The following is a 21,336-nucleotide window of genomic DNA, read 5'->3' as shown; positions in this document are numbered from 1 at the left end:
TTGTAGCTCCTATTTTTATTATTAGCGTTTGGTCATGCATACATGTAAATAAAGTAGTTATATGTGGATCCCAGCAAAATGTGTGCAATCAAATTAACATATATTTATTGAGTGCCTTCTGTGTGCCACACTCTGTTACCTGCTTTATGGCTATAACCGTGAGCAAACGAGAGAAAATATTCTGTTTATGTGGAGTATATATACTAGCAAGGAGACAGACATTTGCTCACATTAATGCTTGTTATATTTATTATTCAAAAAAGCAGAGAGGACTGGTCTTGGTGACTCAGGCCTGTAATCTCAGCCCTTGGGGATGCCGAGGCGGGCGGATCACTTGAAGTCAGGAGTTTGAGACCAGCCTGGCCAACATGATGAAACCCTGTCTGTACTAAAAATACAAAAATTAGGTGGGTGTGGTGGCACATGCCTGTAATCCCAGCTACTCAGAAGGCTGAGGCAGGGGAGTCACTTGACCCCGGGAAGCAGAGGTTGCAGTGAGCTGAGATCAAGTTACTGCACTCCAGCCTGGGCGACAGAGCGAGACTTTGTCTTAAAAAAAAAAAAAAAACCAGAGAGTTAACTGCTTAAACCTATAAGTAATAGAAGAATCTTCATTAAAGTAGCATTCTTGGAGGAAAGGAGGAATGGTGAAGATTGTAGTTTTAGCTAATAACTTAGACATAAGTAAGGCTTAGAAATTCACTATACAAATTCTTGATTAGGAACTTTGTTACAAACAGAAGTATATTCCAGGATAGAACCTAGCAAACATACAGGTTTATGTTGGACATTCTAAAAGCTATTCTTAGTTTACTGTCATTGAAAGAGTAAATTTAACAAATGTATATGGTTTTTATTAATATATATTTTTAAAATATCTATTTTTAGGAAATTAGAATAATTCAATTAAATGTTAGAAATGCAAAACTCAGTATATTCTTATGTATTCATTCAATTTGTTCTTCCTACAAATAGTTATCAAGGGTCTTTTGGGTATTAAATAGTGGAGATACAAAAAAGTTAACTGATTAATGATAACTTGATAGTTTCACAGTAGTGTACTTTATAATTTTGATTTATCAGAATAATTTTTAAGGTGTAAAAGAATATCATTGGAACAATGTAATAATAGAAATATTTTAATATAGAGTGAAACTCCTCTCTTAGATTTGGCTTTCTGTTTTGTTTTGTTTTGTTTTCCTGTGGCTTTTTAAATTTTCCTTATTTATAGGGAGAATGCAGCTATAAATTGGAAGTTGAATCTTATTTACAAATGGAAGATGTTAGCTCAACATTTATTGCTCCCAGGAATGAATCTAATAATCTTGCCAATGACACCTTTATCACTCACAAGAAATCGTCATTTATAAAGAACATAAATCAAAGCAGTTCATCCTCAGTGATAGAATCTGATGAAGAATGTGCTGAAATTTTTAAACAAACTCATATCAAACCTACTAAAATTGTTTCTTTAAAGAAAAAAGTGTCTAAAGAAATAAAAAAAGATCAGTTTAAAAAAGAAAATAATCACGGGATTATAGATTCTTTAGATACTGACAGAAATTCTACTGTTGAAAATATTTTTCAAGAGGACCTACCAAATGATAAAAGGACATCAGATACAGATGAAGTTGCTGCCACGTGTACTATTAATGAAAATGTTATTAAAGAGCCACGTGTATTATTAACCGAGTGTCAGTTTACAAACAAATCCACTAGTTCATTTGCTGGAAATGTTTTAGATTCTGGTTATAACAGTTTCAGTGATGAAAAATCTGTTTCATCTAACTTATTTCTTCCATTCGAAGAAGAGCTTTATATTGTTAGAACAGATGATCAATTTTATAATTGTCACTCATTGACAAAAGAGGTACTAGCTAATGTAGAGAGATTTTTATCTCATTCTCCTCCGCCTCTCAGTGGACTCTCAAACTTGGAATATGAAATTGCTAAGGGTACTACTCTTGAGAATTTGCTTTTCTTACCCTGTACAGAGCATTTACAAAGTGATAAATGCACCTGTTTGATGTCACATTCAGCTGTGAATTCTCAACAGAATTTAGAATTGAATTCACTTAAATGTATAAATTATCTGTCTGAAAAAAGTTGCCTTTATGATATACCTAATGGTAATATTTCTGATGAGCCAAGCCTCTGTGACTGTGATGTATATAAACATAATCAAAATGAAAATTTAGTACCTTACAATCGTGTTCAAATACACAGAGGCCCTGCACAGAGTTTAGTTGGAGAGAACAATCATGATGTTGATAACAGTGACCTCCCAGTATTGTCCACTGATCAAGATGAAAGTTTACTATTATTTGAAGATGTTAATACAGAATTTGATGATGTAAGTCTTGCACCCTTGAACAGTAAAAGCAAATCTTTACGTGTGTCAGACAAAACTGCTATTAGTGAAATACCTCTGGTCTCTCAGTTCTTAATTTCTGATGAACTTTTGTTGGACAGTAATTCTGAAGCCCAAGATCAAATAACCCGTGATGATAATAGTTTTAAATCTCATGATGATCTGAGAAGTGTACAGGAAGAAAAAATGAAGAATCATGAGGATATTTTTGATTGCTCTATGGATTTATTTTCTGTTACCTTTGATTTAGGATTCTGTAGTCCAGATTCTGATGATGAAATATTGGAACATACATCAGATAGCAGTAGACCTCTAGATAATCTATATGGAAGGTATTTGGAAACTAAGGAGATAAATGATGCAAATTATGTTTCAAATCAAGCACTAATACCAAGAGATTATAGCAAAAATTTTACTAGCGGAACCGTTATTATCCCATCAAATGAAGATATGCAGAATCCAAATTGTGTACATTTGCCACTGAGTGCAGCAAAAAATGAAGAATTGTTATCTCCTGGTTATTCTCAGTTTTCTTTACCAGTGCAAGAAAAAGTTATGAGTATACCACTCTCTGAATCAAACACATTGAACTCATTTTCTAAGATAGGAAAGGAAATACTTAAGACACCAGATTCTAATAAGGGAAAAATGAATCTACAAAGATTCAAAGAAGCATTGAATTCAACTTTTGATTATTCAGAATTTTCTCTAGAAAAGTCTAAAAGCAGTGGTCAAATGTATCTGCATAAATCCTGTCATTCTGTTCAAGGTAAGATTCCATCTTTATAAAATCTATAACTCTAGAATAATTACTCTAGAAATACTTTGGTAATTTTTCCAAATGTAATTTTTTAGCACATGGTACAATATAAATATTGAATTAGATAATTGTTGTGTTATATTTTTCTTAAGGTGATCTTACTAATATTAGATTTATTTTATTTATGTATACTTATGGCATGCATGGTATGGAAAAGGTTATTCTTGCTAGACATTATGAAATACATGAAGATGTGTAAGATCTGGCTATGTCTTGGTTGTAAAACATAATTATGTGACATATTTGTATGTATTTGAAAAGATGCCAGTAAAATGTGGAAATAACCACCAAATGAATAATAAGAGAGTGACTGTTTAGGAGGTTCAGAGGATGATGAAATTTTGAGTTTGATTAGATTGGAAATTTTTTTTTTTTTTTTTTTTTTGAGATGGAGTTTTGCTCTTGTTGCCCAGGCTGGAGTGCATGGTGTGGTCTCGGCTTACTGCCACCTCCGCCTCCCGGGTTCAAGTGATTTTCCTGCCTCAGCCTCCCAAGTAGCTGGGATTATAGGCACCCACCATCATGCCCGGCTAAGTTTTGTATTTTTAATAGAGACGGGGTTTCACCATGTTGGACAAGCTGATCTGGAACTCCTGACCTCAGGTGATCCACCCGCCTCACCCTCCCAAAGTGCTGGGATTACAGGTGTGAGCCACTGCGCCTGGCTAAGGTTTTATATATAGTGTAGATTTTCATTTTGGTTCCTTGAGAGTATTTATGCTTTTGGTATGTTGAAGATACTAAAGATATAATTTAGGTGTTATAAAATGATGAAAGCGAAGGGAAAGAAGGCAAGTATGATTTTGAGAGATAGTTTGAAGTAATAGTTTTATGTAGCAAAATATTTGAGAAATAAAAACTGTATTCAGATGATTAAGACCAGACCACAAAAAAACAGAGAAATCTCTGGGTTTCTGTATTCTAACCATTACACTTACAGGAAAACTAGAAGATATAGTGATAGATGTTTGATATGAAGTCCTGCTGTATAATACAACTCTGCAGATTATTATATCAAGTCATTTATGAATTTTACTCCTTATGTTAAAAGCTGAATAAAAAGTAGCTGTAGGATAAGAGGAAAGTTTCCTCTGTAAATCTTTTCCTTACGTTATTCTCGTTAGCATGGAGGACATGGTTCGTGAATGTTCTATTTAAGATGAAAGCATGTTGGAAGTAAGTTCTGGAAATACGTTTAATTTTCAAAACCTGACTATTCTATGTAGTCTGGGGTTGTGCCATGACATATATATTTTTACAAAGTATATGATGCCTGTGAGCCCTCAATATTTGCTTTAATACCTCTATTGAAGTCCATGTTAATGAGTGAGATAATTTTTCTGGTTTTGTGTCAGATTTGCACAAAAACATTTTTTCTAGGATTATACTTAACTACAAATCGTGGGCAAAATAATTACAAATACAAATACAAATCAGGAAATTATTTATTAGAGAACATTTAATAAATAGAGATAATGACTATTTTTATTCTACTTATTTCAAAGAGAGAATTTAAGCTCATTTTTCTCTATTATATATGAAAAACATAGTTGATTAAAACATCATGAAAGCACTGAAAAGGAAAGCTTCCTAGAATTGAGTTGGTTACTGTAGCCGAGTCCTGCATTTAACTCTGACTTTCTTAGAAGGTAATGAAAAAAGAAAAACTAGTTGATTTATATATTGCTCATCTACAAAAAGGAAATCACTCAAGTTTGTCTGTCTGGGTAGATGTTTTAGTAGCAGAATATGAGGAGAAATTTACTGAGTAGTTTTGTATTTGTTATCTATTGCTATTTAACAAAGTACCCCCAAAAAACTCAGTGGCCTGAAATAATCAGTAAAATAAAATAAACTTCTTAGAAGGCCTGTTGTTTGAGAGGATCTGTGAGGAGCTTCTTTAAAATCCTTAATGGGCCTGGTGCAGTGACTCATGCCTGTAATCCCAGCACTTTGGAAGGCTGAGGCGGGTGGATCACCTGAGGTCAGGAGTTTGAGACCAGCCTGGCCAACATGATGACACTTCGTCTCTACTAAAAAGACAAAAATTAGCCAGGCATCGTGGCGCATTCCTGTAGTCCCAGCTACTCCGGAGGCTGAGGCAGGAGGATCGCTTGAACCTGGGAGGCAGAGGTTCCAGTGAGCCGAGATCGCACCACTGCACTCCAGCCTGGGCAACAAAGTAAGACTCTGTCTATAAATAAATAAATAAATAAAAATAAAATCCTTACTCTCTGACTAAATGGTACTGTAAGGCACAATCTTTGATTTTTTTTTTTTTTTTTTTTTTTTTTTTTTTGAGACAGAGTCTCGCTCTGTCGCCCAGACTGGAGTGTGGTGGTGCGATCTCGGGTCACTGCAAGCTCCACCTCCCGGGTTCACGCCATTCTCCTGCCTCAGCCTCCCGAGTAGCTGGGACTACAGGCGCCCGCCACCGTGCCCGGCTAATTTTTTGTATTTTTAAATTAGAGACGGGGTTTCACCATGTTAGCCAGGATGGTCTCGATCTCCTAATCTCGTGATCCGCCCTCCTCGGCCTCCCAAAGTGCTGGGATTACAGGCATGAGCCACCACACCCAGCAATCTTTGATTTTTAAGTAGGTCTTAACAAAGGATTTAAACTACACCCTCAGCTCACCCTCAGCTTCATAATGTATTCCTGGCTGTCCTCTGGGTTTGATCTTTGCCTAGAAAATTTCTTAATTTTAGCATTGTTTGCCATCAGGAGAGGCTGGGAGTTTTCACAATCAGCAAATTCTAATTATGTTTGTCCTTAATGTCTTTCTTTTTGCATTTTGCTCTTATAGCAAAAAGCAACATTTTGTCTGGAAGTCTTAGCTAGATTACCTCTCATAGATTAGGTACATTTTTCCTTTTTTTTTTTTTTTTTTGAGACAGTCTCACTCTGTCGCCCAGGCTGGAGTGCAATAGCACAATCTTGGCTCACCGCAATCTCTGCCTCCCAGGTTCAAGCAATTCTCTTGCCTCAGCCTCTCAAGTAGCTGGGTCTACAGTTGCCTGCCACCACACCTGACTAATTTTTGTATTTTTAGTAGAGATGGGGTTTCACCATATTGGCCAGGCTGGTCTCAGACTCCTGACCATGTGATCTGCCTGCCTCGTCCTCCCAAAGTGCTGGGATTACAGGTGTGAGCCACTGCACCTGGCCCATTTTTTCCTTTTCGTGCTAACTGCAATGATGCCAAATTTTCTGGTACTACATTAAAGGATTTAAGGTTTTTCCTACTTTTCTTTAAGCCCTCACCCACCCTTTCCTCATTGGCCAACTAACTTTCCTACAATTTGAGGCTCTTCAAGCCTTCCTTCACTAAAACTCTCAAAGTCCTTTCAGCATCTAACCACTATCTAATTCCAAAGCGACTTTCCCAGTTTAGGTTTTTGTTATGGCAACTCCCTATTTCCAGGTACCAAAATCTGTATTATTTATCTATTGCTGCATAGCAAGCTGCCTGCAAAACTTAATGATGTAAAATAACCCCTTGTTACCTCAAGGTTTCTGTACAGCAGGAGTTTAGGTGTGGTTTAGCTGAGTGGTTCTGGCCTAGGATATTTCATGAGGTAATAGTCAAGACATTGGCCAGGGCTGCAGTTATCTGAAAGCTTGAACAGCTTTGGAGGATCTGCTTTTAAGATGGCTCAGTCATACTGCTGTTAGTAGGAGACCTTGGTTTCTTGCCATGTGGACCTCTTTGTAGGGCGGTTTGATAACTGGGTTTTTTTTTTTTTTTCCTCCCCCAGACAGGGTCTTGCTCTGTCACTCAGGCTAGATTGTAGTGGTGCAATCACGACTCACTGCCACCTCCGTCTCTTGGGCTCAAGCAGTCCTCCTGCCTCAGCCACTGGGACTACAGGCACGTGCCACCACACCCAGCCAATTATTATATTTTTTATACAGACAGGGTTCTATCATGTTGCTCAGGCTGATCTCAAACTCCTGGGCTCAAGTGGTCTGCCTCCTTGGCCTCCCAAAGTGCTGGGATTACAAGCGTGAGCCACCACTCCTGGCCTGGAATGGTCATAGAACATAGCATCTGACTTCTCCCAGTGCAAGTGATGCAAGAGAGAAAGCAAAAATGAAGCCACAATACCTTTTATGACCTAAACTCATAAGTCATACACCTTCATTTTCATTATATCCTTTTTTTAGAAGCAAGTCACTAAGTCTGGCCCACACAGTTCTAGTTACATTTTGTATTGTATTGTATCTCACCAGTTTTTATTTCATACACACAAATATGTATGGAAAACACATATATAACAAAGAATCTTTTAATGTATTGTTTTGTAGCTTGCATTTTTATGCTTTAACTCTTTCAAGTAGAAAGGGAATAAGACACAAAGGGCAGAAAGACTGCAGTAGATTTTAGAGATAAATTCTATTAATAGAACCAGTGACTAATGAAATTACATTTTTGTGTTTTTCTGGCCTCATTACAGTTAATTTATAAAACTGAACTTCATTCAAATATGTGTTTATTAGCAAAAGACATTGTCCTATTTTCTTCACTGGCATTTTAATTTTTTTGTCTCTTATTTAGATTTTTGTTCAAAGTTCTCAAAGACCATATTTTTTTGAAAGTGAGTAAATGTTGAGATTGCCTGAAATAATTCTTAATGTAGCCATCAATAAAATAGATTGTTATGATTGGGTAAACCTAAATCTATTAACCCTTCATTATTTTAAAAAATAAATTATAGATGGACAATTATTAACAAGTAATGAAAGTGAAGATGATGAGATTTTCCGAAGAAAAGTTAAAAAAGCAAAAGGAAATGTTTTAAACTCTCCTGAGGTGAGTCATTCAGTAATCACCATAGTATAATCATATCAAAGGCTATTTTCCTTCTATACCTTGGGCTTCTGCTGAGACTTTTGTTACCTTTTACTTTATTTACTTACTTTAGGATCAGAAAAATAGTGAAGTTGATTCTCCACTTCATGCTGTCAAAAAGCGCAGATTTCCTATAAACAGAGTAAGTAAATAGCAGATAATGTTTAATAATCCAAATTCCTTTGGAATAAAAATTTTGTGAAAAATATATGTGTAGATAAATATAGGTATTTTAATCCTTAGTAGAAAAGTTGATATTCTATTGTATGTGATTGGAATTTCTAGCTTCTGCTAGTTTTCAAAGATGTATTCACTGTAAACTTTCCTAAGCACAATAAATAAAAATATTAAGTAATTTTAGACTCTTTAAAAACCATCCTATTTTTGTCAGTACACTTGAGCAATTTGGCAAGCATTCATTAAATACCTACTATGTCTCTACTGTGTAAGATGCTAGACATACTCTAAAGAATATATCCTAATACTGTCATAAGTTACCCAATAGGAGAAATAGAGAAATAAACATAATTTCAGTATAATTTTTAAAGTTGAGTGATAAGAATAGTTAAGTCCTTAACCTCGATCTTGGGAGTTCTGGCAAGCTTCTTGAACTAAGGTTTAACCTTAGTTAAACCTTAAACTGTATTTGGCAATGAGGCCAAAGAAGGGGGAAGAGAAGGCATTGTTTACAGAATAACAGCTTAAAGGAAGACGCAAAGGTGAGAAATGACATCTCTATGTTATTAGATTGTAAAGACAAAAGAGTTTCAAGAAGTAAAATCGGAGAAAAATCAAGGTCAAGTGTTAGAAGTGCTTATTCTTTCATTTGATTACTGAATGAGTTTGAAAGAAGGAAAGGAAGGAGTCCAGCATGACTCTGGTTTTTGGCTTTTTGGCAAGTGTGTCACAGATTTAGGCTAAACAAGAAAGAGATGGTAAGTTAAGTGTTGAACAGGTTTGAATTTGAAGTTCCTGTGGGATAGTAAAGTCACAGTGTCTAGCAGGCATTGATGACTGTGAATCTGAAGTTTGAGTATATGGGCAGGTCTTAAGGTTAATGATACTCACCAGTTATAGCTGATAGCTAAATTTTGAGATTAGCAACTCATGTTTTAAATCTCAAATACGGTCTAGGATAATTTGTGTAAAATTACAGGTGCTCCTCAACTTACAATAGAGTTGGATCCTGATACACACATCATAAATTGAAAACATTGTATGTTGAAAATGCATTTAATACACCTAATCTACTGAATATCATAGCTTAGCCTAGCCTACCTTAAACGTGTTCAGAACACTTATGTTTGGTCAAAATCATCTAACACAAAGCATATTTTATAATAAAATGTTGAGTATCTCATGTAATTTATTAGTACTGTACTGAAAGTGAAGAACAGAATGTTTGTATAGGCACTTGAAATTTGGTTTCTACTGCATGCATATCACTTTTGCACTATGGAGAGGTCGAAAAATCATAACTTGAACCATTGTGAGTTGGGGACCATATGTAATTAAAAATACAGCCAGTCTGTATTAACTTTGTGTACTCATATAAGACTTCACTAGAAAAACAACTTGCTACCTTAACTAGAAGATCTGATTGACTTATCAGAAATGATTTAAAATATTGATAATGCTGATGATCAGTTTGTTTTAAACTAAATTTATTCCTGTTAATTGAATTGATTTTGATAAACTTGATTCTTTTGACTGGTTTTACATTATCCTATAAGAGATATGGTGATAGGCCTCATAGTCAAAACTTGTTATTGTTTTATTGGTTTCTTGGTTTCAAAGGATTCCTATATTTGGACTGATTTTGATGGCCAAATGTATAGGCTTGTTCTTTGTGAAGCCCTTGAACATCTTCTGAAGGAAATACTGTTAAACTAAAAGTATCAGTTTTCTAAGTCACCGTAGTGTTTGCAGAAAAAATAAAAATTAAAATTAAAAGTATGTTTTCATCAAATCTGTTTGATGTAATACTATATTGGATGAATACCTATACTAGTATTACTTATAACCTAATTTAGTATTTCATATTACCTAAATTATTTACTTTTACATTCTTAAGTATTTATAACATAATTATTTTGTATTTATAACATGGCTCTGAGTTGTGAGAGCGATTTTACTTGTCTAGGAAGAAATTATTTTTTTCTTATGCAAGAATTTTGTTGAATTATTATAGTCAGAACTGTCATCTAGTGATGAGAGTGAGAATTTTTCCAAACCATGTTCACAATTAGAAGACTTCAGGGTTTGTAACAGGAATGCCAGAAGAGGCATCAGAGTCCAAAAGAGACAGAGTCACTTAAAGGTAATCTTTTTTTTAGTTTCTTTAAATATGTATGTATTTTATCAGTAAAGATAATTGGTTTTACATCAATGTAGATTTCTCTATACATTCTCTTTATAGAAAAAAAATTTAAGTATTTTGACGCCCGTTTAGTTTTTTTTTACTGGAATTAAATTCAACGTATAGTTTTTTTTTGTTTTTCTTTGTGTCTTGATGCTTTATCTTTCAGTGTTGTGTTACTTTGAATGAATACCAAAAAACTCAAGTGTATTGAGAATTTATGTTTCAAATTGAAGAAAATATAGAATTAGAAATTTTGAGTTTTAAGATACTTGCTTTTATTATCAGTATATTGTTTTTCTTATTTCTATCCAATTTTCAAATACTTGGAAAATGTTCTCAGTACCTTTCCTTCCTGATTAAATTCTTTTGTGGTGCAGTAATTTTCTTGAAAGAGCTGGAAGACTCAAGAAATTTTATGCTTATTAAGAAATATCAAGCAGGCTGGGCAGGGTGGCTGATGCCTGTAATCACACCACTTTGGGAGGCTGAGGCAGGTGGATCACCTGAGGTCAGGAGTCTGAGACCAACCTGGCCAACCTGGTGAAACCCTGTCTCTACTAAAAATACAAAAATTAGCTGGGCATGATGGCATGTGCCTGTCATCCGAGCTATTCGGGGGGCTAAGGCAGGAGAATTTCTTGAACCGAGAGGCGGAGGTTGCAGTGAGCCAAGATTGTGCCACTACACTCCAGCCTGGGCAACAAAGTGAGACTGTCTCAAAAAAAAAAAAAAGATCAAGCAAATATGCCAACTTTTACTTTATTTTACTTATGACAGAATTATCAGAATTTTAAAATAGATTTGTAACTTTATCATTTCTTCTTGGAATTTTCTTTTTTAGACAGAGCTTCTTTCTTATTGCCACAGGCTGGAGTGCAGTGGTGCCATCTCAGCTTACTGCAACCTCCGCCTCCCAGGTTCAAGTGATTCTCCTGCCTCAGCCTCCCGAGTAGCTGGGATTATAGGCATGCGCCACCACGCCTGGCCAATTTTTTTTTTTGTATTTAGTAAAGACGGGGTTTCACCATGTTAGTCAGGCTGGCCTTGAACTCCTGACCTCAGGTGATCCACCTGCTTCGGCCTCCCATAGTGCTGGGATTACAGGCGTGCGCCACCACACTGGGCCTAGAAATTTTCTGTTTTTATTATTTTATTAATCTTAAAAGCATTGATAAGAAATCAGTTTTCCAGAATCATTTCCAATCATGAAAGAAAATTATTTTCTCAATGATATCTTCATGTCTTCTAATTTGTCTTAGCATGTAGCTAGGAAGTTTTTAGATGATGAAGCAGAACTTTCTGAAGAAGATGCAGAATATGTTTCATCAGATGAAAATGATGAGTCAGAAAATGAAGAAGATTCCTCATTACTTGACTTTTTAAATGATGAAACTCAACTTTCACAGGCTATAAATGGTAAATGTTATAATGATCCTTCAGATTTTTTTCAATGTTTGTATGTGCTTATATTTAAATATTTTAATCAGTTTTTAATGAAACTAGACCTTAAAAGTAATTAAATGTGGTATGTGCAAAATATTTATTTGGTCATTTTCATTCAAATTCTCTAATACTTGCTTTATTTTAAACTGGTTGTTTATAGGCTTCTGCTAATTTGAATATTTCTTTTCAGATTGACCTGGGTTGCTGAGGTGTGAAATGTTCATTTCGCACGTGTTTAGTACCTGCTACATGCCTAGTACTACGTAAGGCATTTAGGAACTGTATATGAATGAACAAAATAGACAAAAAATTTCTTCTTATGAAGCCTACATTCAAATGGAAAGAGACAGTATATATGCTAACTAAATTATTTAGTTTATTGTAAAATAAAAAATTACAGAAAAATAAAAAAGTTGGACAAGATGAGAAAAATTTGGAGTGATTGAGGTTGGGGGTATAAATAACAGACGAGTTGCCATTTTATTATTTTTTAATTTTATTTTTTTAGAGACAGAGTTGCCCAGAGTAGGGTGCAGTGGCGCAGTCATATTTCACTGCAGCCTTGAACTCCTAGACTCAGGAGATTCTCCTGCTTTAGCCTCCTGTAGGACTACAGGCATGTACCACCATGACCAGTTAATTTTTTTGGCCTTTTGTAGAGATGTAATCTCACTATGTTGCTCAGGTTGGTCTCCAACTTCAGACCTCAAGCAGTCCTCTAACCTTGGCCTCCCAAAGTACTGGGTCAATAGCTGTGAGCCACTGCACTCAGCCTAGCTGTGATTTTAAATAAAGCAATTAGGAATAGGCTTCATTGAGAAGGCGACATCATCAGAGACTAGAAGAAGAGAGATTTAGTGATGTAGATTGTTAAGACCAACTGAAATACAAAGCTAAATTTATTAAATTTGCCAAGTAAAGCAGTTTACTTTCGGAAAACAGTGTGTTCATCCAATGCTTGAACAGATCTTACATACAATACATTTAGAGGAGATGGTTCAGATTGACTGTAACAGAAGTGAGAAATATTCTGATTATATCTCTTCAGTATTCTAATCTTTCACAGATCTCATCATTTATTCTGCTTTTGCAGTCTCTGATATTATTTAAAGTGACAAAGTTTCTCAAAGTTTGTGACTTTTAAGAAAAAAGTGTTTAAAGACAGTGTTCTCAGTACTGTCCTTAATGCTGATATAATTTGCAGGATAAGGTTTTATGCCCTCGATGTTCATTAACAGAAGTGGCTTTTGCAGGTTTACAATATAATCCAGTGGAAGAATGTTGATACAAAGACAACAGCCAGTGCAAAGGTCCTGAGTCGGTAGTGTGTCTGGCCTGTTGAAGGAACAGTGTTGTGACTGGAATGAGGGAAAACGGAAGGTAGTAGGAAGATCAGATAAATAGCAGCCAGATCATAATCTGACATAATTTAGTAGAATCTCTGTAGCTTCTATGTTGAGAATGACCTGTAGGGGAACAGAGGTAGACTGAGACCAGTTAGGAGACTGTTGAGGTCCTCCAACCAAGGAATGGTAGTGGCTTCTACCAAGATAGTAGCACTGAGGAGAGTGAGAAAGAGTGAATTCTGGATACATAAAGCTGACAGGATTTTCTGATGGATCAGAAAAAAAGGACGAGTCAGTAAGCTTGAGCAACAAGGATATAGTTGCTGTTATATTATGGGGAAGGCTGCAGATGAAGCAGTTTAGATGGCGATTATAGAGATTTGAAATTCCATTGCAGACACAGTATGTTTGAACTATGTACAGTTTCAAAGCTTTTTTTTTTAAGTACCTCGAAATTCACATTATCTTTTGTTTTTATGTATCATGTCTCAAGTACCTTTCATTATAACTTTTAAAAATGCTAGGCATAAAAAAAACCCAAGGTGTTTCCCAGGTTTTCCTTAACTGAAAATTATGAAACATACTTTTTATTGGCTGTGGGTTTTAATGTTTTTAGTGCATATTTGCTTTTCTGGCTAGATTTCTTATGTTTTTGTGAAACTTCTGTAAATCTGGTACATTTTTAAGGTCTTTGTATACCTTTGTTTTGAAAGAAAAGTCTGTTTCAATCCTCATTTTCAGATAGATAGCTAAAGCACGGAACTTAAGTTGTCCATGATCACTCAACTAGATGATCTGATTTCAAAGGCTAAACTCCTAACTTAATATTTTTCAATAATTGTTTATAGACATCTTTTAATATTTATTGTCTTTGTGTAAAATATTTGCACAAGGTTTGAATCAAGTAAATTTGAAATAGATTGAAGTTAAATACTTCAATCATTGAAATAAATAATTGAAATAAATACTTCAGTTATTCATTTAAATAATTTTGCTACTTTGTCTTAAATTCTTATCTTTACACAGATGCTGAAATGAGAGCTGTTTACATGAAATCTTTACGTAGTCCGATGATGAACAATAAGTACAAAATGATTCATAAGACACATAAAAACATAAACATTTTCTCACAGGTATGAACTATAGAAATATAATGGAGAATTTCTGGATGGTGAGGTTGAAATATGTTCCTGTTAATGAAGCCTCCATTTTGTTTCTAAAACTGGGCTCTCAGAGCTATTTGAGATAATTTCTGCCCAAAGTCAGGAAGCTCGACTAAATGAATTCTCAAGATCCCTTTTTGGCCAGGTATGGTGGCTCACGCCTGTAATCCCAGCACTTTGGGAGGCCAGTGCTGGTAGATCACCTGAGGTCAGGAGTTCAAGACCAGCCTGGCCAACATGGTGAAATCCCATCTCTACTAATAAGACAAAAATTAGCCAGGATGGTGGCACATGCCTGTAATCCCAGCTACTTGGGAGGCTAAGGCAGGAGAATAGCTTGAACCCGGGAGGCAGAGGTTGCAATGAGCCAAGATTGCACCATTGCACTCCAGCCTGCACGACAAGAGCGAAACCCCATTTCAAAAAATAAAAAAAAAAATCCCTTTTTTGTCCTTGGTTGATAAAATTTATTTTTTTCACAAAAATGTTATATTCTGAAAATTATAGGTTATGTCATTTATGGATAACATTTTCTTTTTTTTTTTTTTTTTTGACGGAGTCTAGCTCTGTCGCCCAGGCTGGAGTGCAGTGGCCGGATCTCAACTCACTGCAAGCTCCGCCTCCCGGGTTCACGCCATTCTCCTGCCTCAGCCTCCCAAGTAGCTGGGACTACAGGCGCCCGCCACCGCGCCCGGCTAGTTTTTTGTATTTTTTAGTAGAGACGGGGTTTCACCCTGTTAGCCAGGATGGTCTCGACCTCCTGACCTCGTGATCCGCCCGTCTCGGCCTCCCAAAGTGCTGGGATTACAGACTTGAGCCACCGCGCCCGGCCAAGGATAACATTTTCATATTAGTCATGTTTGTTTATAAATTGCCATGTTCAGCTTGGTAATGTGTACTCTCTGTAATTCCATTGTGCTTATTATATAGCATTTATCATCTATTATTATTGTTTACTTTCTACCTGCTGTTACTAAACCTTAAATTTCTAGATGGTAAATCATTCTTTTCCTTTATTCTCAAACTCATTTTCCTCCACAAAGAATGTACTTGGTATATGTTAGTTGAGTAAGTGGCTGAATTAATAAAGTAAATTAAACAAATATTAATGCAGATTTCATGTGCTTCAAAGTATGTTTTAAATACCTGTTAATTGTCTGAAAGAAATATAAAATATTCTTATGTTTTTATTGTAGATTCCTGAACAAGATGAAACCTATTTAGAGGATAGTTTTTGTGTTGATGAGGAGGAGTCTTGCAAAGGCCAATCAAGTGAAGAAGAAGTTTGTGTTGATTTTAACTTAATAACTGATGATGGCTTTGCAAGTAGCAGTAAAAAGTATAAAACCCGACGTGCAGTAATGCTAAAACAAATGAGGGAACAAAACTGTGCACATTCAAAAAAGAAATTATCCAGAATTATTTTACCAGATGATTCAAGTGAGGAGGAGAACAATGTAAATGATAAAAGAGAATCTAATATTGCAGTTAACCCAAGCACTGTTAAGAAGAACAAACAACAGGACTGTTGTTTAAATTCAGTGCCTTCTGGATCTTCTCTGCAGTCCAAGATGCATTCTAATCCAGTAGTTAATCAATCACCAAAGCAGAGCAAACCGACATCACTTAATTTAAAGGATACAATTTCTGAAGTCTCTGACTTCAAACCTCAAAATCATAATAAAGTCCAGTCTACGACACCACCCTTCACTACTGTTGATTCACAGAAAGACTGTAGAAAATTTCCAGTTCCACAGAAGGTATGGATCAAAGAAAGGAAAAATGTCTTTAGATGGTTACCAGAAGTTTTTCTTTTTCTTTCTTATGTATGTGTTTTGTATTAAATAACTAGGTCAAAGAAAAATTAACAAAAAAATTTTGAAGAAAATGTCTTCAAACAAGAAAACAATACACAAAATTATATGGGCAATTCACAGGATGCTAAGGTTTTAATTTTTTAAATATGTTAATGTTTTGTTAACACTGTGTAAGGAAACTTGATAATTTTATTAAAAGGATGTAGGAAAATAGGGCTTTCTGCAAGGCAAAGTTAATTGTAATTACGTGTTCAGAGCTAGTTCCTTGGCCAGGTGCAGTGTCTTATGCCTGTAATCCCAGCACTCTGGGAGGCCGAGGCAGGTGGATCACTTGAAGTCAGGAGTTCAAGACTAGCCTGGCCAACATGGTGAAATGACATCTCTACTAAAAACACAAAAATTAGCTGGGCATGGTTGTGCATCCCTGTAGTCCCACCTACTTGGGAGGTTGAGGTAGGAGAATCTCTGAAACTTGGGAAGGAGAGGTTGCAGTCAGCCGAGATCGTGCCATTTCACTCCAGCTTGGGTGACAGAGCAAGACTCCATCTCAAAACACAAAAAAAAGACCTAGAACTAGTTCCCAGATTAACTTCTCTTCTTCTCAGAAGGCTTCGGGTATGTCAGTCTCTTTTTATTGGGTAAAGGAGTTTGGGAGTACCAACTGGTGTCCTTCCTTAAAGTTTTCTTCCACTTCCTTCCAGAATGACTGCTAAGTAGTCCAGTTTTACCTTCTCCCTGTTGTGCTGTTTCTAGAAGAATCACTGTCAAACTGTTTCCTGTTTTTAAGAGTTTATAGTTACAGTAATTTTGCTAAATAGGGGTTAAATAAATAATAGGAGCCGTATATATTGATTCATTTGTTTGCCTAACTAGGAGTGAGACTGAAAATACTTATTAAAAATTAATAATTTTTATAATTGACAAATAATTGTATATATTTATCAAGTAGGACATGTTTTGAAATATGTATACATTGTGGAATGGCTAGATCAAGCTAATTAACATATGTATTACCTCAAATACTTACCATTTTTTGGTTGAGAACACTTAAAATTTACTCTTTCAGTGATTTTCAAGATAAAATACCTTGTAATTGACTATAGTCTTCCTATCTGAAATTTTGTATCATTTGACCAACACCCTCCACCCCAACCTTAACCTGTACTAACTACTATTCTACTCTCTGCTTCTACTTCTCTTTATCCCCAAGAAGTTTCATCACACTCTGCCTTAGCCACATGCTTGACAGTGTCCACACAATGGTCCTCATATTTGTGTTTCCGGTTGCAAATTGTCCCCAGGTTTTTTTTTTGTGGGGGAGGCATAGTTATTTCTTGAAGGCATTGTTAGGAAAAGATTGACTACATTAAGTCTTTATAATAGACTGGAGAACAAGAAAGTACTTAATTTCTTTGAGTTTCAATGTCCTCATCGATAGTATAGAGATTAAAATCCTAAGATGAGTTCTCATTGTGTTGCCTAGGCTGGAGTACAGTGGCTATCCACAGGTGCGATCATAGCTCACTGCTGACTTCAACTCCTGGACTCACGTGATCCTCCTACCTCAGCCTTCTTAGTACCTGGGACTATAGACATGCTACACCATGCCTGGCAAGATTACTATTTTTGTATAATTCATTGTAATTGGGGTCTGTTATTTGAGACTTATTGTGTTCCTTTGGAAGTATCATGTCCTTGCTTTTTCATATATGACGTGTCCTTATGTTGATTTCTACACATCTAGTGGGACATTCACCTCATGAAGTTTTATGGAGTAATTTCCCAGGGAAAGACTTATTTGTATAAATGGGTCTTAGGGTGTCAGTTTGGTGGGGTGTGTTGGCCTTGGTTCTAGGTGGATACAGTAGTGTAGTTTCTGTGTAGTTTCTTCAGCTGTAATTCACACTAGTGACATTTGCGACTGTCTCAGTATCCTAGGCTTTTCTCGACAAGACAGAGTCCCTCCTGACCCTGGGCTAACTCTATCTGGGCAGTGGAGATGAGGCTACAGAGGCTGGGTGCCTCCACACTGCCCTTCTGGGCTTCAAATTACCAGAGATGCCCATTCACCCCCACACCACACTCCAGTGCTCTTTACTTTGAAAAGAGAAATAAGCACTGGTAATCACTAACACTTTAAGCAGTATTTCTACTTTGGTATGTCCTAACTAGAAAATAGATACAGGCTAGTGATACTTTGAAGAGCACTATGAAAAAGGATCAGTAGATCTTAATGGAAAGATGTTTTAAGTTTTCTACTATTAGTGAATAAAATTACATATAGTATAATTCTTATTACTTGAAATTAGGAGGGGAAAGAATTTTTGAGGTAAATTTGAAAAGGCATAAAATAGACTACCCTGACAAAAATCTTCACAGATTAAAAATACTAATATTTGCATTGTCATAAATATTACAAACAGTATTCCTTGTCTTTTATTTGCTTTTTTGTTTTGTGTTTAGTGTTTCTTGCTATATGAAATATAACTTCTTTATGCAGCCTAGATTTTTTTTCTTTGTACTTCCTGACCTTGTTGTCATGTTTAGGAAGCCATACTCTAAGATAACTAAGTACTTTCACTATTTTCTTCTAGTTCTTTAGTGGCCATTTCCTCCTTCATTACATTTATTATTCTTTTTTTAAATTAAATATTAAATATATTTTAGCGATAATTTCTGAATAATTAGGATGTTGATCTTAGTTTATTATGTTAAAATATAGAAAGTCTACCTTAAGTTACAACGTAGAAAGGTAGAGGGAGTATTGCTCCCATCCTTACTATAACAAAGAGCAAAATCATGTTTTCTTGAAACCATTACAGAGCTAAGGTTGTAGGGCAAACAATTAGGCTGATATTTAAGGAAAAACAGGACCCTCCAATGAAAAGCTTGCTGATTCATGGCAATCACAGAACACTATAAAGTGTGGTAAAAATAATTCAGCTGACCGGGGGCAGTGGCTTACGCCTATAATCCCACACTTTGAGAGGCCGAGGCAGGGGGATCATTTGAAGTCAGGAGTTTGATACCAGCCTGGCCAACACGGTGAAACTCCATCACTACTAAAAATACAAAAAATTAGCCAGACATGGTGGCAGATGCCTGTAGCCCCAGCTATTCAGGAGGCTGCGCCAGGAGAATTGCTTGAAGCTGGGAGGGAGAGGTGCTGCACTCCAGCCTGTGTAACATAGCGAGACTCCATCTCAAAAAAAAGAAAAACGAAACAAAAATAACAAAAAAATTAGCCTGGCATGCTGGTGCATACCTGTAGTCCTAGCTACTCAGCATGCTAAGGTGGAAGGATCACCTGACCCCGGGAGGTTGAGGCTACAGTGAGCTGTGATCGTGCCACTGTACTCCAGCTTGGGCAACAAAGTGAGACTCTCTAAAAAAAAAATTAAAAAAAAGTTTCAGCTAAAACGTTAGTGAATTACAAAAGGCAATGGACTAGCATGAAAGCTTAGAACCCCTGGGAGTTGTAGACACACGGGGAATTTACAGCCACTCATGGGCTCTTCACACACTCATCAGGGATTCACAAAAAAGACTGAGAATAAGAAAAACCCTTTTTCTTAGTACAGTCCTTGGGGAAGAGATAAGCAATTGCTGTGGAAAAGGAACCATGCCTCACCTTGTTCCTTTCCAACTTTCTCCTACGGAACAAAAAGCTTTAAGCTACTGGGGGAAGAGCAGCAAACTGTATCACCCTCAGAGCTTAGGTGAAGACTGCAGATCAGGAAGGAAACAAGAAAAATATCCTCTATAACTGGAAGAAGGGCAGGAAAACATCTTAAGCCTAGACAATTAGAGGTCTCTAATAACTGGGAGGGAGAGTAAGATCACTGAGAAATTCCTACCTTCGAGACCTACGGAAACAAGTCCTGCCCAAGACTATGGCTGAACCAGGACGATAGAAAACACCAATTCCACACTCCGAGTGCTCCCTCCCACCAGTCTAGCAAACACCAAGTAACTAGAGCAATCTGCTGACAAGTATGGGAAGAGAGCATCTTCGCAAATCCAAAGTTATGAAGATTTTCCTTTATGTTTCCTTGTAAGAGTTTTGTAGTTTTAATTCTTCAGTGTATACCTTTGATTCATTTTGAGTTAACTTTTGTTAATGATGTAAAAGTCCAGCTTTTGTTGGTGGTGATGCATGGCTATCTTGCTTAAAATCAGTTGACCATATATGTGAGGGTTTATTTCTAGACTCTCATTTCTTTGGCATATGTCTTTTTCTATGCCAGTACCACACTGTCATGATTCCTGTAGCTTTATAGTAAGTTTTGAAGTTGGTAAGTCTGAGTTTTCTAACTTTTTTTTTTTTTTAAGATTGTTTTAGATATTCAGAGTCCCTTGAAATACATGAAATTTAGTATGGGTTTTCCCATTTCTGCAATATATCCTTTTGGAATTTTGAAAGAGATTGTATTGAATACATAGATCGTTTTGGGTAGTATTGTCATCTTAATAATGTTAAATTTTTCAGTGCATGAAAATGGGATGTCTTTTTATTTATTTTGTTCATGGTCCCAAATTGAAATCTACAAAATAATTTATATTCAACAAATTCCAGGCCAGGCACGGTGGCTCACGCCTGTAATCCCAGCACTTTGGGAGGCCGAAGTGGGTGGATCATCTGAGGTCAGGAGCTCAAGACCAGCCGGGCCAACATGGTTTGAAACCCTGTCTCTACTAAAAATATAGAAATTAGCCGGGTGTTGTAGCAGGCACCTGTAATCCCAGCTACTTGGGAGGCTGAGGCAGGAGAATGACTTAAACCCAGTAGGCAGAGGTTGCAGTGAGCTGAGACTGCACCATACAACTCCAGCGTGGACGACTGGAGCAAAACTCCATCTCAAAAAAAAAAAATTCCAGTTTTATTTTTGTGTCCTTCACTGTTTCCTTCCTTGTACAAAGGTAATAATTAAAAATATCTATATACTTCGGCTCGTTTATACATTGTTTGAAATATATAATTAGATGCTTTTATATTTTTAATCTTCCTTAGATAGGTTAGTAAAATATAGTACGTACTTTATCCCGTCTTGATTTTTTTACTTAAAACTATCCTCAGGTTCACTCAATAGTAATATACAGATATATATTCCTCATTACTTTGTGTAGCTACATATACCATTGTATGATTATGTAATTATTT

The 21,336-nt window shown here is 36.0% G+C and overlaps 1 protein-coding gene across 8 annotated transcripts in view; it reads left to right on the top strand.

The window, feature by feature from the left end:
* The window catches only part of LOC105481893 (FA complementation group M), a 72,431-nt gene that overhangs the window by 44,619 nt on the left and 6,476 nt on the right, over positions 1-21,336 (top strand). For 7 of the 8 annotated variants that reach the window (XM_011741678.3, XM_011741679.3, XM_071100224.1 and 4 more), the window contains 7 exons: positions 1,232-3,140; positions 7,911-8,005; positions 8,118-8,186; positions 10,236-10,364; positions 11,666-11,822; positions 14,222-14,328; positions 15,555-16,118. In XM_011741678.3, coding sequence (XP_011739980.2) covers positions 1,232-3,140; positions 7,911-8,005; positions 8,118-8,186; positions 10,236-10,364; positions 11,666-11,822; positions 14,222-14,328; positions 15,555-16,118 — 3,030 coding nt within the window. The remainder of the gene's footprint in view (positions 1-1,231; positions 3,141-7,910; positions 8,006-8,117; positions 8,187-10,235; positions 10,365-11,665; positions 11,823-14,221; positions 14,329-15,554; positions 16,119-21,336) is intronic. The other variant, XM_011741677.3, reaches the window with a different exon arrangement.

The sequence above is a fragment of the Macaca nemestrina genome, chromosome 7 (assembly GCF_043159975.1).
Source record: "Macaca nemestrina isolate mMacNem1 chromosome 7, mMacNem.hap1, whole genome shotgun sequence".
NCBI classification, from domain to species: Eukaryota; Metazoa; Chordata; class Mammalia; order Primates; family Cercopithecidae; genus Macaca; species Macaca nemestrina.
Note: the sequence above shows the minus strand (reverse complement) of the source record. Positions and strands in the feature narration are given on the sequence as shown.